The sequence below is a fragment of the Garra rufa genome, chromosome 11 (assembly GCF_049309525.1).
Source record: "Garra rufa chromosome 11, GarRuf1.0, whole genome shotgun sequence".
Taxonomy (NCBI): Eukaryota; Metazoa; Chordata; class Actinopteri; order Cypriniformes; family Cyprinidae; genus Garra; species Garra rufa.
The window spans coordinates 1,822,063-1,845,665 of record NC_133371.1 but is presented as its reverse complement, the minus strand read 5'-3'; the positions used below and the strand labels follow the sequence as shown (position 1 = coordinate 1,845,665).

The 23,603-nt window shown below is 35.2% G+C and overlaps 1 protein-coding gene across 3 annotated transcripts in view; it reads right to left on the bottom strand.

The window, feature by feature from the left end:
• The window catches only part of LOC141345126 (uncharacterized), a 49,835-nt gene that overhangs the window by 21,305 nt on the left and 4,927 nt on the right, over positions 1-23,603 (bottom strand). Inside the window, exons 2-22 of one of the 3 annotated variants that reach the window (XM_073850009.1) lie at positions 23,143-23,233; positions 23,031-23,061; positions 22,887-22,926; positions 22,625-22,721; positions 19,360-19,385; positions 19,178-19,192; positions 18,452-18,551; positions 16,883-16,915; positions 14,881-14,905; positions 14,674-14,758; positions 14,462-14,598; positions 14,230-14,383; positions 12,449-12,515; positions 12,316-12,340; positions 10,046-10,313; positions 8,187-8,333; positions 7,910-7,951; positions 6,387-6,443; positions 5,499-5,513; positions 1,632-1,773; positions 478-508 (exon numbers count right to left, since the gene is read on the bottom strand). In XM_073850009.1, the coding sequence (XP_073706110.1) occupies positions 478-508; positions 1,632-1,773; positions 5,499-5,513; positions 6,387-6,443; positions 7,910-7,951; positions 8,187-8,333; positions 10,046-10,313; positions 12,316-12,340; positions 12,449-12,515; positions 14,230-14,383; positions 14,462-14,598; positions 14,674-14,758; positions 14,881-14,905; positions 16,883-16,915; positions 18,452-18,551; positions 19,178-19,192; positions 19,360-19,385; positions 22,625-22,721; positions 22,887-22,926; positions 23,031-23,061; positions 23,143-23,232 (1,627 nt within the window). In that variant the 5' untranslated portion in view covers position 23,233. The remainder of the gene's footprint in view (positions 1-477; positions 509-1,631; positions 1,774-5,498; positions 5,514-6,386; positions 6,444-7,909; positions 7,952-8,186; positions 8,334-10,045; positions 10,314-12,315; positions 12,341-12,448; positions 12,516-14,229; positions 14,384-14,461; positions 14,599-14,673; positions 14,759-14,880; positions 14,906-16,882; positions 16,916-18,451; positions 18,552-19,177; positions 19,193-19,359; positions 19,386-22,624; positions 22,722-22,886; positions 22,927-23,030; positions 23,062-23,142; positions 23,234-23,603) is intronic. The other 2 variants (XM_073850011.1, XM_073850010.1) reach the window with 2 other exon arrangements.

Sequence of the window (23,603 nt, the reverse complement as noted above, 5' to 3'; positions counted from 1 at the left end):
AGTTAATGTTTTGGAATGGCTGAGTCAAAGTCAAGACCTTATTCCAATTAAAATGTTGTGGAAGGACCTAAGCAAACAGTTCATAGGAGGAAACCCACCAACATCACAGAGTTGAAGTGGTTCTGCACTAAGGAATGGGCTCAAACTCCTACAGGTTATTGTGCAGGACTGATCCGAATTTTACCTTCAATTACTGCAGCAAAAGGGGGTCACACTAGATGCTGAAAGCAAAGATTTACATACTTTTGCAATGCACATATATGTAACTCTGGATTATTTTTCTCAATAAATAAATGACAAAGAAAATATTTTTTCTCTCACTTGTTTGAGCAAGTTCTCTTTGCCTACTTTCAGGACTTCTGATGATGTTTTGGGTCATATTTATGCAGAAATATAGAAAATTCTAAAGGGTTCACAAACTTTCAAGCAGCACTGTATGTATGTACAGTATGTGTGTGTGCTTATGTTCACACCGACCTCCACATCCTTCTTCAGGAGGTTCCTCTTCCTGTAACAACAGAAGATAAATAAAAGCAAACATGCATAAGACAGCAAAGTCAAAAATGTCCAATTCCCCAACATTTCAAAATGTGTATAGCTGCATATAGCTGTATTTTTTTTGCACTAAAAGGCTCTAGAAATGTTTATTCATTTAGTACATTTCACAAATAATTATAAAGAAACAGCTTGTAACAAACACATCCAATTAAATGTGAAATTTTAATGTATAAAAATTGAAATAGTATTTGTGAAACATAATGATCTTTCTTTAATTTACATACTCTTACATAATCTTACAGTGTGAAAGAAATCTACTTAAAAAAAATTATTTTATTCACCAACAGTTGTTCAAATGACTTTCTATTTCAACTAAATTCTCTATTAAAAGAATCCTCTGCTAGCTGCAGTGACAATTAAGAAGGCTTTGTGCATTCTGTCATTTATTAATATTTCATCTCATTGATTCATTCATCCAATTAATTCAATGGTTTCTAATGTACCAACTAAGCACATTACAATAATTTCTCCATTATGTAGCAGCATTTTCATAATTGCATTCCTGTAAGCAACGAAAAGGTCATAGATTTGATTTCCAGGGAATGCATGAATTGCTAAAAATGTAAACTGAACCTTAAAATTATTAATGCTATGCAAGTCTCGTTCGATAAAAGCATAAATGCATAAAATGCATAATTGCAAATGTAAACATTACATAATTAAACATTAATAGCAGTACATTACCAGTAACAGAACATTTCCAGCAAATAAGTCACACCTGACTATAAATTGCAAGGGGACAAAATTGCATTGCTGTAAATAAAGCAAAATGTTTACGAACTTTATAAACACTATAAGCATTCTTATTCCAAATGTGTGCATTTCATGCATGTTTATGTGCTTGGCATTAATTGCATTATACAAGTCACTACGGAATATGAATATCAGCACGTTTCCAATGATAAAACACGCAACTTGTGTTCTGGAAAATATAGTAATAATGTTCTGCCTGTTTTTGATCAATTAGCTGTTGCCTTGGTGAAAAAAAAAATCAATTTCTTTCAAGAACATTGAAATATCATCCCAAACTTGCAAATACTGTAGTACTAGTACCAGGTTTGAAGCAATGTTACCTGGTCAGCATCAGGAGGTAAAGATGTGGCACGCTCTGGCTGAGTGGTCACAGGTCGTGAGACCGGATCAGCTTGTAGTGCTTGATCTGAAACCTCAGATTCGTGTGGCGAAGGCTCTGCCGGGCAGATGTCCACCATGCTCCTGAAAAGGGGTTTAAGCAGGAGTCTAGTCATGGCAACACAACCAGTCTATCACAGGCGTTCAGAGACTGCCATCAATCAGATCTGCAGGTGTTGACCAGATAAAACTCGAAAGGAACTGACAAGAAAATCAACTATTCTGAAAGACAAACACATCTCTCAGCTGATCGCTTGTTTTTAAATCCAGTTTATTCCTTTCATAAAGAAATAGTTCATCCAACAATGAAAATGTGCTGAAAATGTACTCACTCTCAGGCCAGCCAAGATGTACAGTCAAGCCTGAAATTATTCATACCCCTAGCAAATCTGACTTAAAGTTACTTTTATTCAACCAGCAAGGTTTTTTTTGGACTGGAAATGACAGCGGCTTCTCCCAAAAGATAGACAATGTACACGAGGCATCATTGTGGAAAAAAAAATTCTCAGTGGCATGTCCAAAATTATTCATACCTTTTGCAAACTGTTACAGTCTATGGGAAAATCCAAAATTCTATACCATTCCAAATAGTCCAAAAGTTCTAAAGCATCCTAATTACCCTGATTCATTGGGAACAGCTGTTTTAAACAACTCAACGGGTGAAAAACAGCAACAACAACATCAGGCAGTCTGCAGAGAAACATTTCAGCATGACAACCACCCAAAACACAGCAAAAGGGGTTAAGAAATGAAAAACATTAACATTTTGCAGTGGCCCAGCCAGATTCCTGACTTAAATCCAATTGAGAATCTGTGAAGGGGGCTAAAGATCAGGGTGATGGCAAGGAGACCCTCCAATCTGAAAGAGTTGGAGCTCATCGCTAAAGATGAATGGGCAAAAATACCAGTGGAGACATGCAAAAAGTTGGTCAGCAATTATAGGAAGCGTTTAATTGCTGTAATAGCCAATAAAGGCTTTTCTATTGATTATTGAGAAGGGTATGAATAATTTTGGACATGCCACTTTTTGTTCAAATGTAAATAAAAGCTGAGAAATATTTTTTTCCACAATGATGCCTCTTGTACATCGTCTTATTGTCTTTTGGGAGAAGCCTGTGTCATTTCCTGTGTCAGAAAAAAACTTGCTGGTTGAATAAAAGTAACTTTAAGTCAGAATTTGCCAGGGGTATGAATATGAAATATGTTGGTGGATTTTGATGTAAGACGACAACAGGGGATGGACGTTTTCACTGGAGGATTATGGACTTTGTCCAGAAGTGATGGTTAAAAAAGTTAAAAAATGCCTCAATGATGGATTTGTTTTAAAACACAGGACGCTAACTGATGGACAGGACTGTTGTGGATTACTTGTGGATTATTATGATGTTTTTATCAGCTGTTTGGACTCCCATTCTGACGGAACACATTCACTGCAGCGGATCCATTGGTAAGCAAGTGATGGAATGATTCATTTCTCCAAATCTGTTCCCATGAATAAACAAACTCACCTAAATTTTGGATGGCCTGAGGGTGAGTAAATCTTTAGCAATTTTTTTTTTATATTGTACTATTGTAATATTTTAACCAGCAAATGCAACAAACTGTATGATGGTCACTTCACTTTTTGTACTCCTTTCACCTACTTTTGTGAAGAAGAATCCTCTGGCAAGATTAGATTGCTGACACAACTTTTAACTAAAAGTAGCGGTGTGACTTAACTTTTCAGCAGCCCAGCTGTTAGCCCAGTAGTGGTGTAACATGACAAAACTCTATCAGTAAATACTTTTTGTGGCATGTCTTACATGGTGTTATAGTAGTATGTCATTTTGATAACAAAACAACATATTTTACAGTCACCGTTACGAAGATTGATCATAAAAACAGCTAAAAAGCTTCCTACCACAGTGGCCATCCTTCACAAAACTAATATCTACCACAGTTTCATCACAGGTAGGCTATAATGCGAAAATTATATTCAATACTAGAATGTTTGCAGAAGCGGGATTAAAGGGGTCCTATTATGGTCTTTTACAAAGTCTTCATTTTGTTTTGGGGGTGCACAAGAACATGCTCTCATGCTTGGTGGTTCGAAAAATGCATTATTTTTCACATAATTTACATTATTACAATAGCTTTCTCCCCAGGCTAAGACAAATGGCTTGATTAGTTCTGAGCCACTGCACTGCGCTGCAATTGGAGAACAGCTTAGACGGTGTTTCAGTCCTGCCACGCATCTTCACAAAGCAGCAAGTTCTGTGTACAACTGCGCAATCTAGATTAAAGTGATACTTACGTTTTAAATAATTCGTTGAAGCATCCCAGAAGTGGCTGTCCATGCTACATCTCTAAAGTTAGGTGAATCCCACACCCCGTCCCTCCCCACCCGTTGTGACATCAGAGCATCTAGAAAACAATGCTGTGTAGTCCAAAGGAGCCGTTCGTTGTAGTTCTTGAAAAGGGATTTTTAAAAAAACTAAATATCTCCCTTTGGAGTGGACTTTGAGATTTGTAACTTTGTAGATGTTTTTTATGCCCAAACATACACACCACACACTAGCTAAAATTCAAAAAGTGAAAAGTATAATAGGACCCCTTTAAGAAAACAGCTCTGCGCAAGGCTTTAAAGGTTGTATCAGTGATTTCAAGCCTGAAACATAAAGTGTCAAATTCAGCTGACCTTTCTTTATGATCCGCTCGCTGCCTGCCCCATAAATTGGCTGAAAAAAAAACGCGTCTCTGTGGTCAGCCTAGGGTCCGAGATATGCCAAAAAAACAAAACAATCGGTGCTACCAACGATTCCACAGCAAAACAAACAGTGTTCCAACCAATCAGCGTCAGGGGTTTGGTGTTGTGGACTTTCGCTCTGCCTCCCTCACATCCCTGCACCAGTACGAAAGTCCACAACACCAAACCCCTGACGGTGATTGGTTGGAACACTGTTTGTTTTGCTGTGGAATCGTTGGTAGCACCGATTGCTTTTTGGCATATCTCGGTGTCACGTATCTGGTCGATCCTGTCATCATGAACTCTTGCACCACACTTCTGGACTGCAATCCCCACAAGCCACTGCACCAATCACTGCACACACCTGCTCCTCGTTTTCCACTGCACTGATTGCTGCACACACCTGTTTCACATTCACCCACATGCATTTAAGCCACAGACACACACACTTCCGGGGCGAAGTCTTATAGTTCCGTATGGTCTTTATTTCCGAGCGTTTCTTTCCGTGTTTGTTTTCCCTGTGTTTGATTCCTGGACTCCTCCCCGTGTTTTGATTCTCGCTGCCAGCCCCGACCTTCTGCCTGAGTTTGACTACTCTTTGGATTATCCTCGTTGTTGTTGTTTGTCGGTGATTGACCCTGTCTGTTTACCACGCCTTCTAATAAAGCCTGCATTTGGATCCGAACGCCTGTCTCCAGACCTCCTTAGTTACACTCGGACCCTAGGCTGACCACAGAGACGCGTTTTTTTTTTCAGCCAATTTATGGGGCAGGCAGCGAGCGGATCGTGAAGAAAGGTCAGCTGAATTTGACACTTTATGTTTCAGCCTAGAATCGCTGATACAACCTTTAATACAAAAAGGCATACAATAAATGGCAACTGTAGAAAGCAAAAGCCGAATCCCGGACATTTTGGGCGATTTAGGAATGCAATTTTTTAAGGCCAAAAAGAGGACATGTCTGGGAAAAAGAGAGTGTATGGTCACCCTAGTTATAGTAGAATATGAGTAGCATATGGTGTAATGTAGGTAAAATCTATGTTTAATAGGCCTATGCTAAATCTAATGTAGGCCAGTCTAACATACCTTTTCATGTCGGCACTGTCAAGTTGGTTGCGAAATTTTAATAAAAAGTGCACATTTCGGTTTAATTCCATGACTTTCTGGCTTTCTGAATTCAGCACTGCAGTATGCAGCAGCATCAGCAAGACTGAAACTCTGTCCTACTTCTACTTAAGTGCTTTGGCCTAGAAGCTTTTTTGGCATCAGCTGTTCTGGTTTTCAGACAGGATGCTTTATAGTGACGTGGTAAAGCGGGATGAAGCCTAAATTAAGCATCTAACATCATACCCTAAATAACAAAGTACTCAAAAGTGGGACACCTCTGAATTTGCAATGGTTTGTCTTTTTACAGACTGTGACAACGTTCAGAAGACATTTGCTTTGATTTAAAGAAACATCTCTCTAATTTAAATTTTTTTTTAATGTATATTACTGGCCAAAAGTTTGTAGTAATTAATTCTGAAGGATCATGTGACACTAAAGAAAAACTCAGCTTTGCATCTGAGGAATAAATTACATTTAACAATATTTCACAATATTACAATATTAGGATTATACATAATTACCTTTTTAAAACAAATGTATTAAGATGTTTATTGAATATCAAATGAAAGTTATTCAAGATATTTTGTATATCAATATATACCTGATATATAAAGACAATGCTCAAAGATTATGACAAAGAGTACATGCTCTACTTTTTCAAACTAGTTTTACAGGAACTGTAAAGGCAGCGTGGAGGCTGTGTAGATATAAACAGCAACTAAAGCATGTGCTGCAGCTTTAATGAAGTATAATGTTGTGTTAAAGGACCCCGCTATTACTGTTTGACATGTCAAATCAACTACTAAGGTAGTGCAATGCACAGGCTGCTAGCTCTTTGCTGCATAGCTCTGAGGATGAAGGCCTTACTCTGTGATCTTACTATCCTCATTCTCCTCCTCGCTCTCTTCATGGAGCGGCTGTAACCTGTATGGCGAGTAAAATAGTATAGTAAAATAACGGTACAGCGGTAAAGAGAAGCAAGCAAGAACTCGGATCCACTTATTTTATCATATTATCATTCACTCTGCTGTGAGGAAAGTTGCAGCACTGAAGGCTGGAAGCAGAGTTCAAAATATTTTTTTTTTTTTGCCACACCTGCGAATGGAAAGTGAAATAGGTACTAGCCATGCTTTTTTTATTATTAATTTATTTATTTATTTTAAATCGACCATGAAACTGCATTTTACAATAATTTAAAAAATCTATAAATGTAGAAAATATATAGGATTTGTGATTATTAATCATACACTAAAAAACTATTTGAAGTTGTAAATATTATTACAATAATATTTATTATAATTACAGTATAATATTTAATATGTTTAACAAGACAACACAATTTTTTTTTTTCTTTTCAAAACTTGGCATTTAATTGTATGTTTATGTTTTATGGCATGTCTTTGTTAATTATAAAATGTATTAATTATAGAGTGAAAATTTGTTTTAGTGTACCACAGATTAGTGACCAAGACCAAAAGACATTGGGTCACTTGCAGCATCATATACAATTTTATTTAATTTACATTATATTATATCATATTACATTATATAAAATTTAATTAATTGAATTGAATTGAATTTAATAATTGAATTTAATTTATCGGTTAAAAAAGAAAAATATATAGATAAGACGTGATTTTGTTAATATATTATTTGTATTTTTTATAAATCACCATCCAAAATTTTGGGGTCAGTATTTATTTATTTATTTATTTATTTTCTTTTAAAAAGAAACAAACACTTTTTTCAGCAACATCAGATTAAATTGATCAAAAGTAACATTAATAATGTTGCATGTATAATGTTGCAAAAAATACCTACTTTAAATAAATGCTGTTCAAAAAATCCTTAAAAATGATCACGGTTTTCACAACTGAGCACAACTGTTTTCAACATTAATGATACAAATGAAATGTTTTTTTGAGCAAATTAGAATGATTTCTGGAGGAAAACTGAAGTAATGATACTGAAAATTCAGCTTTAATAACAGGAATAAATTACAATTCATGTTCAATAAGTAAACAGTTATTTTACATTGTATGAAAATATTTTACTGCATTTTTGGTGAACATAATCTTCTTTCAAAATTCTTACTTAAATTTTGAACAGTAATGTTTTTTTGGGGGGGCTTAAAAAAGTTAAAATAGTTTTGAGGTAAATCTTTAGACACACAACCTGTTTTCTTTAGTAGATTGTATTGTATTGTAATGTATTGTAATAAAGCATACAGAGGACCACAAAGCTAATAGAAATAGACTAAAATCTACACTATTAAAATCTAATTCTAGACCAAAGACTATTGTTCCTGTTTTTGTTATTTGGCAAATGTGTTAATTTTGGACCCTGGCAGAAAGCAAGGAGCTAGAGCGTAATGGAGGGGAAACACTTACTCTGGATCTTCTTCATTCTCTTCCTCCTGGATATTTGGCAGTCTTTGTTAAAACAAACAGTGAACAGGTGAATTCTGAAAACACTGTTAGTGTGTTTATGCATGTGTATGTGTGTGAGAGAGAAAGGGACAGTATAAAAGATAGAGACAGCGCATTGGTGGCAAACAACTTTTGTAGCCACTTTGTGGTTTATCACACCCCAGATCTCAGCCTTAGCGAACACAGAACAGGGCATGACTCAATTCCTCACTGAGTTTGTACTGTGTTTGTGACTTACTGATCGTCAATGTCCGGCTCTTCAGTTTTTGTGTCAATGATGATCTGTGCTGTGTGCTCTTCTTCCAGTTGTCTGACGGCCAATTCTGCAGCCTGCCGGGCCAGATCCTCCGCCATACGAGCTGCTTCCACACGCTCCTGCTGCAGTCTACACACACATACACAGTGATATTATGCCTCCACATGTTATTAAAATGATCAAAAATGCTATATGACTTCTGGGGGTATTTATGAGCAGCTTCTCATTAGGAAACTCAAAATTGCGACAAATTATTTTGATACCTGAATTTCTTATGAGCTTCATGTTCTCCTAAATTATGCAGTGAGGGAATATTTGATTTTGTACGTTTGCCCACTTACAAACAAATGATAAGTCCATCATTTTAATGGGAGGTTTATTTGAACAGTGAGAGACAGAATAACAACAGAAAAACAGAAAAACACATTTCAAAAATGTTATAAATTGATTTGCTTTTTAAGGAGTGAAATAAGTATTTGACCCCTTCGCAAAACATGACCTAGTACTTGGTGGCAAAACCCTTGTTGGCAATCACAGAGGTCAGACATTTTTTGTAGTTGGCCAGCAGGTTTGCACACATCTCATGTGGGAGTCATTAAGGTTTTTGAGGCTGACATTTGGCAACTCGAACAAATCCACAGATTTTCTATGGGATTAAGGTCTGGAGACTGGCTAGGCCACTCCAGGACCTTACTGTGCTTCTTCTTGAGCCACTCCTTTGTTGCCTTGACCGTGTGTTTTGGGTCATTGTCATGCTGGAATACCCATCCACGACTCATTTTCATTGCCCTGGCTGAGGGGAGGAGGTTCTCACCCAAGATTTGATGGTACATGGCCCTGTCCATGGTCCCTTTGATGCGGTGCAGTTGTTCTGTCCCCTTAGCAGAAAAACACCCCAAAGCGTAATGTTTCCACCTCCATGTTTGACGGTGGGGATGGTGTTCTTGGGGTCATAGGCAGCATTCCTCCTCCTCCAAACACGGCGAGTTGAGTTGATGCCAAAGAGCACGATTTTGGTCTCATCTGACCACAACACTTTCACCCAGTTCTCCTCTGAATTATTTAGATGTTCATTGGCAAACCTCAGATGGGCCTGTACATGTGCTTTCTTGAGCAGCGTAGTGTGTTACCAATTGTTTTCTTGGTGACTATGGTCCCAACTGCCTTGAGATCATTGACAAGATCCTCCTGTGTAGTTCTGGACTGATTCCTTACTGTTTTCATGATCATTGAAACTCCACGAGGTGAGATCTTGCATGGAGCCCCAGACCGAGGGAGATTGATAGTTATATTGTGTTTTTTTACATTTGCAAATAATCGCACCAACTGTTGTCACCCTCTCACTAAGCTGCTTGGCGATGGTCTTGTAGCCCATTCCAGCCTTGTGTAGGTCTACAATCTTGTCCCTGACATCCTTGGACAGCTCTTTGGTCTTGGTCATGGTGGAGAGTTTGGAATCTGATTGATTGATAGCTTCTGTGGACAGGTGTCTTTTATACAGGTAACAGATTGAGATTAGGAGCACTCCCTTTAGAAGAGTGCTCCTAATCTCAGCTCGTGGCCTGTATAAAAGACACCTGGGAGCCAGAAATCTTGTTGATTGATAGGGGATCAAATACTTATTTTACTCAATAAAATGCAAATCAATTTATAACTTTTTGAAATGTGTTTTTCTGGATTTTTTGTTATTCTGTCTCTCAGTGTTAAAATAAACCTACCATTAAAATTACAGACTGATCATTTCTTTGTCAGTGGGCAAACATACAAACTTGGCAGAGGAGCAAATATAGCATAGTTAAATCCACTACAAGGTGACTGAGATCCAAACCACTTGCTCTCACCTCTCCTCTATGTTTGCTATGGCAGTCTCCTCCGCTTCCTTCTTGATGCTCTCGATGAGAGGCGTCCAGCGTTCAGTCTGGGTCTCTGCGTCCTCCTGCTCCTGCATGGCCAGCACGTGCGGCAGGATATTGGGCAGCACCTGCAGCAGGGATGAGCCCTCCTGCGGCACCTGGACATCCTGCCCTGAGCCCTGCTCTCTCTGCTGGGCCTCCCAGTCTGGGTCCACCTCCTCCAGAACCATATCACACGGGTCCTGCAGGATGCACACTACACCAACAACAGGAAAAATCACGGGTCATAGGCTGACATTAGACTCAAAGACTGAGAATTTGACATGTTTGTGATAGTTTTCCTTTTCTACCGAATGTTTTTGTGTCAATGCATGATTTGACACATGATTTCCTCCGAATCGAAAGATAGAGTCACTTCCAATGGCAAAGACTGTGCATTACAGCACTGATCCCACTGAAGCCCAAAGTGGTTTGCTGGTCTCCAAACATATCTATACAGATTAGTCTGGTCTGTTTTGGTTTTAGATGGTTTTAGAGAGGTTTTGGGCAATTGGCAGCTGTTCAAACTGTATTTTTGCTTCTTTTTTAAATTATTAAAGCTACTAATTCATTGCATGTCTTCATTATGTACTGAGAAGCAACATATTTAAACCCCAATGGCAAAATTTGCACATTTTGTAAGTTAAAATCTAGCTGATGAAACACTTACGGCATATGTCCTAAAGCGTTCAAACTTACTGAAATAGAAATGTATTTAAAAAAATTAATTAAACTTTTAGCTGCAGTTGCAAATAATACAGTAGTGTTTTTTCCACAAACACTTTTACAAGCATTTTACGCATTTATGCTCTGACCACACAACAAACAATCTGCTTTTTGAAATCATTTATTTATTATTGGTTTCATACAGCTGACAAAGTAAGGTAGCTGCCTGTGTTGTGTTAGCAATAAAACATAAACATAAATAACATCAATATACAGCATAAGAATGCCCCACATTGATTTGTGGCTTTGCTAACATCCTTAGCATGGTAAAACAGCTCATGCGATTTGTTTTTCAAAGCATTTAGACTAACTGTTGCTTTTTATAGCAGGCAACATTGGCAAAAGCATTTAGCGGCATGGGGATTTATGGGCTTTTTTTTTTTTCCTTTTTCTTTTTTGTTTTATGGCAAGCATATTGTATATAACTGTGCTCGTTGACACTGCAAAAATTACTTTCTTACTCAGCATTTTTTGTCTTGTTTTCCTGTACAAATATCTAAATGCTCTTATTTACTTAAATAGCAAAATGACATAAGTAATCAAGTCTTGTTTTCTAAAAAATGTGTCAAAATAAAGCAAGTTTATGTTTAAAACTAGAAAAAATATCTGTCATTGGGGTAAGAAGAATAAACTTCCTTTTGAATGACATTTATTTTTTCTATCCCTTCAGGAGATTTTTTTTCTCAATTTAATGATAAATTATTTTTTAGAAAACAAGATTTAATATATTGTCATTTTGCTTGTGTCTTGATTGAATGTTTAGATATATTATACTGGAAAACAAGACAAAAATACAGAGAAAGAAAGTAAGTGTTTTTTTTTTTTTTACGCTAAACGTTATGTTAAACTTTCTACCATCCCGGTTTACCATTCATAGACAATGCTACTAAGTTGATTTCCTCAAAACCTGCTGGAATATCTGACCAATCAAAGGCGGAAATTTTTAATGTTTAGTAACACTGTTGGTGCAAATGCAGACAGAAAATAAATAAGCAATACATGACATTGTAAACTCTGTGTGTTTACTGCATGTCTCTGTGAGGTAGCCTAATCATCAAAGCACTAAACAACCATCGCATTTAACAAGCCAGCACATGAATCTGTAATACATTTTTAGCAAAAATCACCAAGGAAGATTACATGAATACAGTACTTTGAACTGCTACAAATGTCCAAAGCTGATGTAGCTGTATCAAACTAGAGGATATTAGTATGTGTGTCTGTCTGAACGTCTCTCGCTGTCTCTGTGTGGAGGTAATGACTCTTCCAGTCGTCTTCTCCTTATGTTTAGGGGGCTTTAACGGCCTTCTCCCCTGAAACAGAAGGAGAAGAGGAGCTGAGTTAACACCTCCACCTACAAATAAGCAGTGAGAGAAAAGCAATGCCTCTGATATTTTCAAATATATGATCTTGGGGGACAAAACACCCTGTCTTGCAAAGCTGTCTGTAGTCATTATATCTGCGTTTGTAAAGATGTGTTAAAAAATACGTACCGTTTTGAACGATATCAGAGCCGTCCTGCAAATAAACACAGAGGAAATGGGTAAATGGGAAACTAGCACTGAAGTATTTCTTTGTTTTTACACACATTACACTAGTTTAAAGAGGACAGTGTTTGCAGATTACCTCTTTTGGTTTCACTACTGGTTGTGGTATGATGCGTCCGAGCCCCTGTACAATCCAGCCAACCATACTTGAAAACAAATGAAATGTATAATTTATTATCATTAGACTTACTTGTATGTAAAGACATTTTACGTTCATGCAAACATTAAAAGGCTTCAGATAACTGTCATGTACACAAAACAAAAAAAACACAAGAAAAGCAATCTAAACAAACACAAAACCAAAACAAACAAAATGAAACATAACAAATGACAAACAAAAAACAAACACAAAACAAAAACCAACCAAAACAAACAAAAACTAACAAGCAAAAAAAAAAAAAAAAAAAAAATCAAAAAAAAAAAAAAAAAAACTGCAACAAATGAAACAAAATAAACAAAACACGAAAAAATCAAAAAAGCAATCAAAAAATCAATACAAACAAAATGAAATAAAACTAAAAATAACAAGCAAAACAAACAAAAACCAACACACAAAATACCCCCTACAATAAATAAATACATAAAAACCAGAAAAAACTAAATAAACAAACACAACAAAAAACAAAACTAACAAATACTAAAAAAAGAAAGCAAAACAAAAAAAAAAACACAAAAATTGAACAAAATTAAAAACAAAACAACTAAATAAACAAAACTAACAAGCAAAACAAACAAAAAAGAAAACAAAAACCAAACAAAACATGGAAAAAACAACAATGCAAAAATCAAACAAAAACTAAATAAAAAACAAAACAAAAACAAAAAAATACAAACAAAATAAAACAAAAGCACAAAACCAAACAAAACAAACAAAATACCCCCCACAATAAAAAACTGAAAAAAAAACTAAATAAACAAACACAACAAAAACCAAAACTAACAAAAAAGAAAATTAAAAAAACTAAACATACAAAACAAAACAAAAAAAACACAAAAACTAATATAATTAAAAACAAAACAAACTAAATAAAACAAGCGAAACAAACAAAAAAGCAAAAACTAAACAAAACATGAAAAAAACAACAACACAACTATCAAACAAAAACTAAATAAAAAACAAAAACAGAAAAAACAATACAAACAAAATAAAACAAAAGCACAAAACAAAAAACAAACAAAAACTAAAAAGCAAAACAAACAAAAACCAAACAAAACACACAAAACAAATAACTCCCACAAAAATCTTACAAAATTAAAAAACAAAAAGGAAAAAACTAAAACAAAATGAAACAAAACGATCACAAAACAAAAACGAAACAAAACATGCAAAAAAATAAAAATAAAAAAAACAAGCAAAAACAAACACAATGCAAATAAACGAAACAAAAGTTAAAACAACACCAAAAATTATACTAAAACAAAACAAACACAAAAGAAAAGGCAAAAACAAAACAAACATGAAAAAAACTAAAGCAAATAAACAAAACTAAAATAAAAACAACAGCAAAAATAAAACAAAAGCAAAAGGCAAAAACAAAACAAACACAAAGTAAATAAATAAAACAAACAAAAAAAAACACCTAAAAAAACACAAAACAATACAAAGTAAAGCAAAAACAAAACCCAAAGTAAACACAAAACAAAATCACACAAAAACAAAAATAACAAACAAACAAAACCCAAACACAAAACAAAAACAATACTAATGCAAAACAAAAACAAAACACAAAACCAAAAACTATACAAACAAACAAACAAACACACAAAATAACAAAACCATGTCTATATTTAACCAAGATTTCAAAGCTTGGTTGGTCAACATAGCCATAGACATTGTAAGGGAAGCAGATGGACACTTACTTGGTGCCTTTGGAATCCTCAGCTACTTTAGGTTCCTCAGGAGCTGCAGGTGCAGATGCAGGTGGGGCTGCAGGTGCAGGTGCAGGTGCAGGTGCAGGTGCTGGTGCGGGCGCAGGTGCAGGTGGAGGTGCAGGATCTGGTGTTGGTGCAGGTGCTAAATAGAAAAAAAACGTCAGATGCAGACCACTCAGTCACCAAGGAAGCCTAACATTCTTGATTTTTTAAAATTTACCTGGCTCTTGTTTGCAGGGAGTCACAGGAGCAGAAGCAGCCTTCTGGACAGGTGCTTCTGTAGCAGCGGGAGGACGAAGATGGACAGGAGAGTGAGGAACTACCTTCTCAAAACCATGCTTGATCCATTCCATTACCCTGAAAGAGACAGATTAAAGGAGTTCAGTCAGAATGAGAGTTCAGATTAGCTTCTGACAGCTGATTAACACATACCTTGGAGAGAAGGGCACATTAGCAGTGTCTGGCTCCTCATCAGACATGACCTCCACCACAGGAATATGAGGCAGCGGCTCAGCATCTGGTGAGAGTGAGAATCATGTCACATGTATTGTGTCCTCTCTTATCAGTGTTTCTCAATGCAAATTATTAAAGTCATAGTTTATACTGTTCAATATGAGTATATCAAGAGGCTGGACTCACCACGAACGTCTTTGACGTCTTGCACCTGCAAATAGATGAGAAAATCAAAGAAATCTTACTGTATGTAGCCCTTGATTTGATATTGGTGTGAAAATTAAAGGGCCAGGTGCTCATGATTGGCTTGCAGCTCAGTTTGTACATCTATATTATGTTAGGTGTCATTAATTTATAAAAATGCTTGCGAAAAATTGTGTACAAAAGTGTACATCAGTGTTTATTCAACTTTGGACACTTTTGCCCCTGTAAATTTAGAAACTGTAGAAAATATACTCTTTTAAAAGAGCATTTTCACATGCTACATATTGAAATAGTGATAACTATTTCACTTTTTTTTAGATTATCATGGTTTTTAATTTTATTTAAAAAAAAAAAAAAATTAATCGAAAACCATTCTGGGTCTGTGGTAAGCAAAAGTTTTAAGTGATCTTTAATTAACAAACGGTTAGTTTTAATATAGATTAATGCTGAAGAAACCATGTGTAACACATATGTGACTCTGGACCACAAAACCAGTCATAAGTGGTTCTGACTAGAACCAAAAAATCAGAGCATATTACACCAGTCCTTAGGTCCTTACACTGGCTTCCAGTTATGTTTAGGATAGATTTTAAAGTACTTTTACTTGTTTATAAAGCACTCAATGGCCTAGGACCTACATACATTGCAGATATGCTCACTGAATATAAACCTAACAGACAACTCAGATCACTAGGATCGAGTCAGTTAGTAATATCAAGGGTTCACACAAAACAAGGGGAATCCGCTTTTAGCTATTATGCCGCCCGCAGTTGGAATCAGCTTCCAGAAGAGATCAGATGTGCTAATACATTAGCCACATTTAAATGCAGACTCAAAACTCACCTGTTCAGTTGTGCATTTATTGAATGAGCACTGTGCTACGTCCGAACAGTTTGCATTATTTTATGTATAATCATTTTACTGTATTAATTAATTTGAAATCATTTTTTTTTTTTTAATCATCTTAAATGTTCTTAATTTTGTTTTTATTGTTGTGATTATTATTTTAAATTTTTATGATTTTTATGCTTTTATTGATTTTTTTATTTTTATGCTTTTATTGTGATTTTAATTCCTTTTTATGTACAGCACTTTGAATTACCATTGTGTATGAAATGTGCTATATAAATAAACTTGCCTTGCCTTGCCTTGCCTATAAGTGTAAATTTGTCGAAATTGAGAAAGCTTTCCAAAATAAATAAGCTTTCCATTGATATATTGTTTGTTAAAATAGGACAATTTGTCTAAGATACAACTACAGTATTTGAAAACCTGGAATCTGAGGGTGCAAAAAAATCTAAATGTTGAGAAAATCGCCTTAAAAGTTGTCCAAATGAAGTTCTTAGCAATGCATATGACTAATCAAAAATCAAGTTTGTATATGTTCATGGTAGAAAATTTACAAAATATCTTCATGGAACATGATCTTTACTTAATATGCTAAAGATTTTTGACATAAAATCAAATCGATAATTTTGACCTATACAATGTATTTTTGGCTATTGCTACAAATATACCCGTGCTACTTAAGACTGGTTTTGTGGTCCAGGGTCACATATGTAAGCAAGCAATCCTGTTTTAAGCTGCTATCCATGCAAGAATCTGGTGTTTTTGATGCAGAAGGGTCATGGTTATAGCAGGAGAGTTATAGAATAAAGCAGTATTTCTTGACAAGAGGGATTTGCTTTGCAGACTCAACCCATTATCGCCCAAAGCAATGCAGAAAAGCTTGTTTGCAGCAATCAACTTGCGTTTACAACCTTAATTTGTTGTATACTATATGCTGTGATGATAACACAAAGTCATTAATATTCAGCAGTTTGTTATAAATGGTTCTTGTTTACATATTCAAATCAGCTGATTACTATGAGCAGACAGAAATGCAGGCGAGTGTAGAATATGGCCCCTTTAATGACTTGCGGGACAGAAAAGGGAACAGAGAGCACGATCCTGACACAGCTTGATCCAAAAACACTGTACTTACTGGAGGGTCCACTTTAACCACTGGAACTGCCGGCTAAATGGAAATGCAATAAAACTCTCACAGAAGCACCTGGAAAACCTAAAGACACCTTTGAGGCTGGTGCCTGTATACATGAAATGCTCTATTAACTTAAAAAACTCTAACTCTAAAAAGTAACTTAATTTTAAGGCGAGACACTGCAGGTGAATAGGGTAAAAAAATTAACTAATAGTTATCACCTTATTTACCCAGTTAATTGATTACATTGATAATTGCGAACATTTTTGCATTACAAGTTTTCTAAAATGTTAGGTTTAAATATGCAAATGAGCCATTATTTAATGAAATATGTACTAATTTGCATTCATTTCTAGTACAAAAATCTAAACATTGGATGAAGTCAGTTTCAGAATTCTTATTTAATTTTTTTTAAGGACATATTAGAGACAAATATTTTTACAGAGGGAATTTTGGTTATCTTATTTTGTCACTCCATAACTCCAAAAAAAAAAAAATAAATAAATTACAACAGACAGAAAACAATGTATTTTTTTTTTTTTACCATTTCGGGGAAAAATGTTGTATAAAATCAAGCTAATGATATATGAACAAATCCCTCTTTAAAAACCTTATATAGACAGGAATAAAATGTAAAATGTAAAGTGGAGATTTATGGCTCAGTGTAGGAGAAAAAACTCATTTTGAGAAAACGGTCTTTAAAAAATATGTATTGTAAATGAAATGCATTGACACAAATAGATAAAGTGCTATAAAAGAAACACCTAACAGTGTCTTTTGGGTGTTCTCTTTCCATTAGTCTGAAAAAACACTGTAACACCAAAAAGCCAAAACACTTGCCAGGTGCATGAAAAAACAAAGTTTTTGCATGCAGTGCCTTCTCTTAAAATGTGAACTAAAGTAAGCAAATAAATACATAAACTAAAAAATAAATTATTTGTATAGTCATTGTTCCTCATTTTTTAAAATCTAATTACAAAGCTAAACCTTTTCAGTAAAAATAGTATTTAACAATAGTAAATAAATAGTAAAAACTAATCTTATTTGCTTATAAAATAGATATTTCAACAATTTTGTGGAGCAATTCTTCCTCAATTTTAATCTAATAACAAAATAATTGTACTTTTTTGTTAATAATAACTACATATATTTGGTACAACAACTTGAAATCATATTTCACATTTTAAAAATGACAAATTATAATTGTATATAATAATAATAATAATAATAATAATATATATCAACAGTCAATTTATTTTTATAAAAACCTTCATATTTTTAGAAACCCTTAGAAAGGGTTTAATTTCATAATCCATCTTATTTTAAAAATTTCATTTATTTTTTCTTTTCTTTTTTTACAGGACTATTAAACTCATGATTGATCATTCTTTGTAAACATAAATGTCCATTAACAGCATAAAACATCTTGTCATTAATATGCTTCACAAACTCCAACATGCCTAACTAATAAGCTTATGTAGTGAACTGCATGGACTTGGTAAATAAGCAACAAAATCTTCAGACTGCAGAAAGCCTTTGTGTCTTATGGGATTAGTGAATGTGTGTCTGTACCTCAGTGACCTCCTCTGGCTCTGTGTGACCCTTGTATTTCTCATCTGGCTGTGGAACCACTTTTCCCAGTCCCTGCACAATCCAGCCAATCATTCCAGCCCTGATGGAAGAAGAGATACAGTAAAGTCCATCAGCTGCTCTGGGCATATATGAGGACGTGAATGCATGCAAATAAGCTGCTTTGCTCTAAATCAACTCTAGATGGCAGCAGGGGACAGTAAAAACAAACAGGTTTGCCCAGCAAGTGCCAATGAAGCAGTAGCCGATGCTAATAAAAAATGTTCCATTTCAGTAGTGTTCTTGTAGATATATATATATATATATATATATATATATATATATATATATATATATATATCACATATATACATGCACACATACATATATATGCATATTTTTATGTGTGTGTGTGTGTGTGTGTGTGTGTGTGTGTGTGTGTGTGTGTGTGTGTGTGTGTGTATATATATATATATATATATATATATATATATATATATATATATATATATATAATTTTATGTTCTAGGGAAGCCAGGTCTGCATATTACAATGCTTAAGTTTATGTCTGTTCAGCATGAGGGTCTTTTGCCTTGAGCTGTTAATATGGGAAAACAGCTCAATGCAATAAAGTCTATTGCGTGTGTAGCATGCAAAGACTGTCCATGCTGGTCTGCAGCAAAGCTTTGCATGTTGGTGCATGAGCTATATCCTCGATAAGCTACTCACTGGTCCGATGTGTTACTGCCATCCATGATACAGTGATGGAAAAATGTGTGATACTCATCAAAACAATCATTTAACAGGCACACACACAGACACAGATGTGAAAAACATAAGAATTCTCACATAACTACATGAAGACAAATTAATAAATGACTGAAACTGAATCTGTAAGATTGAAACTATACCTGCTGCTCACTGCATTTCCCTCATGCTGTTCAATCCACGGTAAACAAAACAGAAGAAAAAATAATGTTCAAGAATAAAACAGACACAGTCATATGCTCTATAAATGTATATTAACAGGCTTTCTTAAATCAAAAGGCATGGTTAAATTGCTTGCAATCACTTCACAAGTAGAACAATATAAATAGGTTCTATTTTAAAATGGTGCTAAATTAAAATTCAAAGTAAAAGAGAGAAAAAGTTAATAAAAAAGTAAAAAGGAACATTCTTATTTTAGCTTCAAAAATATACTAATTAACTAAAAATAAATAAAGATAATTTCTCATCAAAGTAAAATGGTTTCATAAACACTTAAATGAACCTGTTTTTCCTCATTTTTTATTGTGTGTCGTTTCAGGACACAACACATCAGATGTTAAACTGAATCTTGAATTTTGCCACTTGAATGTTAAACATAGTTGTTTGACACTTTGACCGTTTTCACACTTGAGTTAACTTCATCCATCTTCAGTAATGTCTAGAAATAGTATGTATTGCTTTATCTCAAAGTTATAGTGCCTGAAAAAGGCGACTCTTTATAATGACATGTCCATATTTGTGCCATATTTTTGACAGTGAAATCGATGTCACTGACTTTAAAAGTTGAACTTAAAGGGTTAGTTCACCCAAAAAATACAATTACCCCATTATTTACTCACCTTCCAGGCATCGTAGGTGTATATGACTTACTTCTTTCAGTGGAATGCAATTTGAAGTTATATTAAAACATTTTCTGGCTCCTCCAAGCTTTATAAATGCATGGGCAGGTGTTTCTCTTCATCAATCCAAAACAAGTCCAATAAAGTGCATCCACCGTAATAAAAAGTCCTTTAGTGAATTGATGCATTTTTGGAAGAAAAATATCCATATTTAAAACGTAATCACTATAAATAATCACTTTAATCTAGCTTGCGCCAACTGGTTGTGCACTGAAGCCGTTCTGGACGGATGATGTAGGACATCAACGTTGGGCATGCGCCGGTGAGTCTCGCACAAACCAGCGTTTGTTTACAGGAGCAAAGGAAGGAAAGTTTCCTTACTTTAGCAAAGGAAAACCAGTCTCCTCTTGGCTTATATTGAAATGATCTGACATTTTTTTTTTTACAAATCCTCATTTTGTGCTTCTAATTCCTGACCATTGTTTTGTTTTGATCTCTCCGTAGCGCGTCCACGTTCGTCACTTCTGAGCGGCGCATGCGCAACGCATACATCCCATTTCATCTGCCCGGAGCTGCTTCTGTGTACGACCAGTTGGCACTAGATTAATATGATTATTACGTTTTAAATAAAGATATTTTTCTTACAAAAATGCATCGGTTCTCTACATGAGGCCTTTATTCACCTCCTGGAGCTGTTTGAGGCACTTTTTCTTATGGATGGATGCACTTAATTGGACTTGTTTTGGACTGATGAAGAGAAACACCCAACCATGCCATTCTAAAGCTTGGAAATGCCAGGATAATTTTTAATATAACTCCGATTGGATTTGTTTGAAAGATAAAAGTCATATACACCTAGGATGCCTGGAGGGTGAGTAAATTATGGGCTAATTTTCATTTTTGGTCGAACTAACCCTTTTTGTGCACAAAGAATAAAAAATTAACAACTTTATTCAGCAATTTCTTCTTTTCCATGCCAATCAATGCAGATTAAACTGATGTACCACTGATGTAACATGATGTCCTTACTACCTTTCTGGGCCTTGAACATGGTAGTTCTTGTCTATGCGGGTCAAAAAACTCTCGGATTTCATTCAAAATATCTTAATTTGGGTTCCAAAGATGAACGAAGGTGGGTAATTACAGAATTTCATTTTTGGGTGAAATATCTTGCTTCTGTTTACATCCAGTTGGCCCTAGATTAAAGTGATTATTATGTTTTAAATATGGATATTTTTTCTTACAAAAACACATCAGTTCACTACAGGAGGCCTTTATTCACCCCCCAGGAGCACTTTTTATTTTGGATGGATGCACTTAATTGGACTTGTTTTGGACTGATGAAGAGAAACACCCGCCCATGCCATTATAAAGCTTGGAAATGCCAGGATAATTTTAACTCTGATTGGATTCGTCTGAAAGATAAAAGTCATATACACCTAGGATGCCTGGAGGGTGATTAAATTATGGGCTAATTTTTCATTTTTGGGTGAACTAACCCTTTAATTAAAATTGACAAAAGCAAAAATATTTAAGTCACAATGACCTGTGAAATATGTACTTTGCACATTGGTAAGAACCAAAAAGTATTTTGGCCTTGAAAATGTAATTGAGTAAAAGTGCAAGTATTATTTTTTAATAGTAATTAAACTAATAGTTCACCCAAAAATTTAAATTCTGTCATTAATTACTCACCCTCATGTCGACCTTCATTCATCTTCAGAACACAAATTAAGATATTTTTGATGAAATCCAAGAACTTTTTGACCCTGCACAGACAGCAACGCAACTGACACGTTCAAAGCCCAGAAAGCTGGTAAGGACATTGTTAAAATAGTCTATGTTACATCAATGGTTCAACTGTAATTTTATAAAGCTACAAAAAAAAATTGTGCACAAAGAATAAAACTAATGAGTTCATTCAGCAATTTCTTCTTTTCCATGCCAGTCGATGCACATTCCACTGATGTACCACTGAAATCACACAATGTCCTTACTACCTTTTTTGGGCCTTGAACATCTTAGTTGCATTGTTGTTTATGCAGGGTCAGAAAACTCTCGGATTTTATCAAAAATATTTTAATTTGGGTTCTGAAGATGAATGTGGGTGAATAATTAATGAAAGAATTTTTATTGTTGGATGAAATATCTCTTAAAGCACAGCACAAAATCTCAAAATTTTGACTCAAGTTTAGTAATGAAGTACAATTACCTAAGAACTGTGACTAAAAGGTCTGCTACTGATTATTAAGATTTTCAATGAAGAGATTAAAATATAATTCACCATTTTGAGTCCATGTACTATGTGCTGTTTTCTGCTAGGTTACATAAGATTAGGAAACATATCGATTTACCTGTTCAAGCCGGATACTGTCACCCTAATTGAGGTTGTTCATTCATTTTAAAGCCCTCATTGTTTTTATTTAAAGATTAATTAAATTAAAGATTTCATCCTTTTAAAATGTCTTTCTTTAAGCATTACCATCTGACCAGTTGTAGCCCACAAACATTATTACTTAGATTTGCAGCTTTATTATGTGAGTGTACGTGACAAGAGTCATGAAAATACCTTAACTTCACTGTTCGCCAGTTTAGAGGAGTTCACTGGCTGAGGGAGAGCACTACTGAACCCATGAGAGAGCCAATTCAAAACCCCACTCTGAGAGCTGGAAAAAGAGAGAGAGAAGGAGAGATAGAAGGAGGGATAGATAACAGTAATTAGGTCTGGCAGGATTACAGCGTCTAGAGACTCTGAATGCACATACTGTATGTCCCACACACACACACACACACACACACACACACACACACACAAACAAACATAACATCACCTGTTTTCCTCTGAGACCTCCTCCGTTGGCTTGGAAGATTCTGTAAAATAACATCGTGAAAAATGAATGAAGGACTTTTTTTCTGTTATTCAGTGTTAGTCATTGATTAAAACTGCTGTCAAATTTGATAGAGTGCTTAGTCACCTTGTTTTGCATCCTCTTTGTCCGTCACATCCTAAAGAATCATACAGAGATAGTGAAGACATGCTTAAACCGTGAAAGGTGACTCAGTGATCACACATGCACACAAACTCACAGTCGCTGGTGCATTGGTCTGGTCCTCTTCTGCCAGTTTCCCAGGAGACGCTGGAGGCTGGGGAACAACCTTTATCACCCAGCTAAACATGCTGTCAGAACAACACAGCAAATCAATGTCAAACAAAGAGGTTTAAGATCATGAAAAAGCATCATCCAAAAAGCAGAGCTGATAAGTAACTAACTAAAACCAGTGACTCCACTACTTTATATACATTTTCAAATACCATAGTTGTTCAGTACAAAAGTAAACTATTGCAAATAGCAAACCCTATTGAAAAAAACAGCATATGCTGGTTAGGTAGGTTTTGATGCTGGTATGCTGGTTTAAGATGGTCTTTTGCTGGTTTATGCTGGTCCTTGGCTGATTTGATGGTCCTTCGATTATGCTGGTCCTTGACCAGCAATATGACCAGCTAAGGACCAGCATAAACCAGCAAATGATCAGCATAAACCAGCTAA